This window comes from Helianthus annuus, chromosome 10 (genome assembly GCF_002127325.2).
Source record: "Helianthus annuus cultivar XRQ/B chromosome 10, HanXRQr2.0-SUNRISE, whole genome shotgun sequence".
Classification (NCBI taxonomy): Eukaryota; Viridiplantae; Streptophyta; class Magnoliopsida; order Asterales; family Asteraceae; genus Helianthus; species Helianthus annuus.
Genome location: NC_035442.2, coordinates 48,673,522 through 48,677,215, shown reverse-complemented (window position 1 = coordinate 48,677,215; position 3,694 = coordinate 48,673,522). Strand labels below are relative to the sequence as shown.

At 38.7% G+C, this 3,694-nt stretch overlaps 1 protein-coding gene across 1 annotated transcript; it reads left to right on the top strand.

Annotated features, from left to right (window-relative positions):
* Window positions 1-1,073: 1,073 nt before the first annotated feature.
* On the top strand, window positions 1,074-3,304 carry LOC110884941 (26S proteasome non-ATPase regulatory subunit 1 homolog A-like). Its single transcript, XM_022132638.2, has 3 exons — window positions 1,074-1,512; window positions 2,155-2,296; window positions 2,868-3,304. The coding sequence occupies exons 1-3, from the start codon at window positions 1,349-1,351 to the stop codon at window positions 3,114-3,116; spliced, it is 555 nt and encodes a 184-aa protein (XP_021988330.1). The 5' UTR covers window positions 1,074-1,348; the 3' UTR covers window positions 3,117-3,304.
* Window positions 3,305-3,694: the final 390 nt, after the last annotated feature.

Sequence of the window (3,694 nt, the reverse complement as noted above, 5' to 3'; positions counted from 1 at the left end):
GGAGAGCATGAACTAAATCCTCCCAGAAATTGATTTCCTGATCTGTGGACAACCAGGAATACAGATCCAACGCATCACCTTCTAGATGTAAAGAGGCAACATCTACCTTTTCTTCTTCGGGTATATTATAGTAGCGGAAATATTTTTCAGCCTTGAGCACCCAACCTCGAGGATCTCCGTCACTGAAAGTAGGAAAATCAATTTTGTTGTATGGTCTGTTGTGTCGGTTTGAATTTCTGGAAGGCTCTCCATCGTCATACCTTCCATATCCTTCATTTTCGGTTTCTCCACATGGGTCTTGAGGGCTGCCAATTCATCTCGCATAGCATCCACAGTTTCAAGTTTCTTAACAATAACTGCTAATTGGGATGCTAATGAATCGGGTGGGTTAGAACCACTCTCTTCTGGACTGCTCCGGGTCTGAACCATCTTGTCTCTCTTCGTTTCCCGGCAATGGAACCAATGATAGAAACAACAAAATTAAGCAGGCAACTTTATCGAATTAAACAAACTGGCCCGTTTCGAGAGGGGCTAAGTCTCCAGATACAAATGAAACTGATAACAAAAACAAGAACAAGAAAACTCATGAAAAACGTAGCCTGCTAATAAAACAAGAACTGAAATTAACTGCTCCTACAATTCAGCTTGTAAACTGCCTTGAACTGCTCCATAACTCCCATCCTGTGCTGACCCAGTGGGTCAACCCAGTAACCGAAAATGGTATTGAACTGATTCACATCTGGATCCTTGACCCGCCCTTTCCTTCTGGTATAAACCTGGATCGGGATCCTATCAGTTAAGTCCATTCAGGGTAATCTAATGTGGTTTGTAGAATTGGAGCATTGTGACGTTCTCCTGGATAATCTAAAGGATCTTCATGCTTATCTATTTATTTTTGCAAATATAAGTATTTGAATTATGTTAAATTATATAGTTACTAGAAGTAAGATGTATAACTAGATGACTAGATTTGTACATATCATGACAAAATGGACATATAAGCTCAGTTATGTATTAAAATGAAAAACTACAATTTTTTTTTGTGGGTAGGTACTTCTTCTTCTTCTTGTCAAAGTATACCAAGATCTTGCATCCCCCGACTACTTAAACATTTGCCCGTGCCTTGTGTTCCTCGATCAACCCGATGGTGTTGCAAGCATACTCGAGAAACTTTTAAGATCCGAAAACAAAGATGATGCGATGATGGCATTCCAAATCGCTTTTGATCTAATTGAAAATGAGCACCAAGCTTTTCTACTGAGTGCCAGAGACCAGTTGTCGAGTCCCAAGTTGAAACCTGAAACGCCAGCTGTCACGGAGCGAAATCCGTCTGTCAGAGGACACTCAAATGGCTGATGAAGCGCAACCACTTATTACTACAGAGGTTACAGTGCCTGAATCTGTTGATCCAGCTGAAGTGACATATGCTGAGAGGTTGACTAAATTGAAGGGGATATTGTCTGGTGAAACTTGGATTCAGTTGACTCTCCAGTTTTTATACAGTCATAACAAGTGTGCAGCCTTTTCATTTTTGTGATGTTATCTAGACCTATTTGTTTTTCTTAGTGGTGCAAACGAGCCCTATTTGTTTTTCTTAGTGGTGCAAACGAGCCGAGTTACTCGCGAGCTTCTTGAGACCGCCTCGAGAAAAAGCTCGAAACGAGCCGAGCTTGAGCCTAAAATAAAGCTCGTTTATTTATCAAGCCCGAACTCGAGCTTGGCATGTGAAGCTCTCCAGGCTCATCGAGCCTTATCGACCCTTAGTGTAATATTAGTCTATTATTTGTAGTATATTTATTTATATGAGTTAATTAGTAGATAAGAAACGAGCCGAGCTCGAGCTTGAGAAGCTACCAATGAGCCGAGCTCGAGCTTGGCTCGGCTCGTTTGCAAAATGGGCGGGTTGGGCAACATGCCAAATGGGGTTATTTTTTGGTATGGGTTTTGTTGATCACTTGATCCTCAAACACCTTCCTGTTCAAATTTATTGAGTAAATTACAGTGTATTAGATATTATTACAAAGATCATGTTATTAGATTCCTGATCAACCATTTGAAATTGCCATCTCCATCTTTTGGTTTCTTGTCTCTTCTGTTTTTGGTCTTTATTCCTAATTGTTGAAAGATTCTTGTAATATTCTGTGTCTTATATAGGTCGGATCTGCTTATTCTGAAGACAATATTAATAAAGCAATCAATCGAGATGAGAAACAGCGTTTGCCACAGTGCAACAATATATGCTAACACCCTTATGCACGCTGGAACAACTGTAGACACATTTTTAAGAGAAAATCTGGTAGACATGTTTTTTATTTTTCTATTTTTTGTTTTCTTCCATCTATAATATCAAGTTTTAGAGTAAAATGCCATTTTCGTCCCTGAGGTTTGGCCAGTTTTGCGATTTTCGTTTAAAGGTTTGTAACTTTGTTTTTTCCGCATCTGGATCCAAAAGGTTTAAAATCTTGCCATTTTCATCCAGCTCGTTAACTCCATCCATTTTTCTTTGTTAAGTCGGGTATTTTCGTCATTTTTGTTAACCTTAAGTGCGGTTCGGTCTTTTTCACTTTATCACTTTATGTACAAGCATTTAGCATAATGTGAAAAAGACTGATTTTGGCGAATTGCCCTTTAAGTTAACAAAAAAGACCGAAGAACTCCTGACTTAACGGAGAAAAAATGGATGGAGTCAACGAGCCAGATGAAAATAGCAAGATTTCAAGACTTTTGGATCCAGATGCGGAAAAACAAACCTTTGGATGAAAGTTGCCAAACTAGCCAAACCTCAGGGACGAAAATGGCATTTTACTCCAAGTTTTATTAGCAGTTCTAAGTCTTATCATTATCTTCTACTTTGCGTATGATTATAGGATTGGTTGAGCAGAGCCACAAACTGGGCTAAATTCAATGCAACAGCCGGGTTAGGTGTTATTCATCGAGGCCATCTTCAACAAGGAAGATTGCTCATGGCTCCTTATCTTCCTCAAAGTGGGTCCGGTGGTGGTAGTCCCTATTCTGAAGGTGGGGCCCTCTATGCTTTGGGTTTAATTCATGCAAACCACGGAGGTGGTAGCGGTAGCAACAGTGGTGAATCGATAACGGCTCCTGGAGGTGGGTGAGCATACATATCAAGGGCTGGTTTTGAGAGCAACCTAAAAGGGTATTTTAATGGGCTTCATGGTAGTTTCAACTTTCAAGGGAAAATGGATGTGTAAAAGTTCAAGTTCTTTTAACTTCTTTTGATGCCGTTGTTGAAATACACAGTTGAAAATATACGAAACTTACATAAATTCGTGTATTGAATATCAGTTGTGGCTCGTACTAGACATAATTGCATCTGATATTAGTTGGGACACCCGCTGTAACGCGCGGGCCTTCCCACTATATTGCTAAAAGAAAACAAGAGAAAAGGTGAAAATGTAATTTAATCATCATCTAATAACTAAAAGTTGAAGAAAAATCGTGATATATCAATGAAAAAAATCGTAAAAATAACATTTGAAAGGTATAAAGGTAAACTACAATTCACTTATAGTGATTAGTTGAAAGAAAATATTCTAATATAATAAAAAGAAAGTTATATTAAAGTGTTCATAACTTTAATTGTCATTTTACTATGTATATATGTATGACTAGCTTAAGATCCCGCGAGCTTCGCGGGTGGTTTAACACAAACATATAATATATACTGGCAATG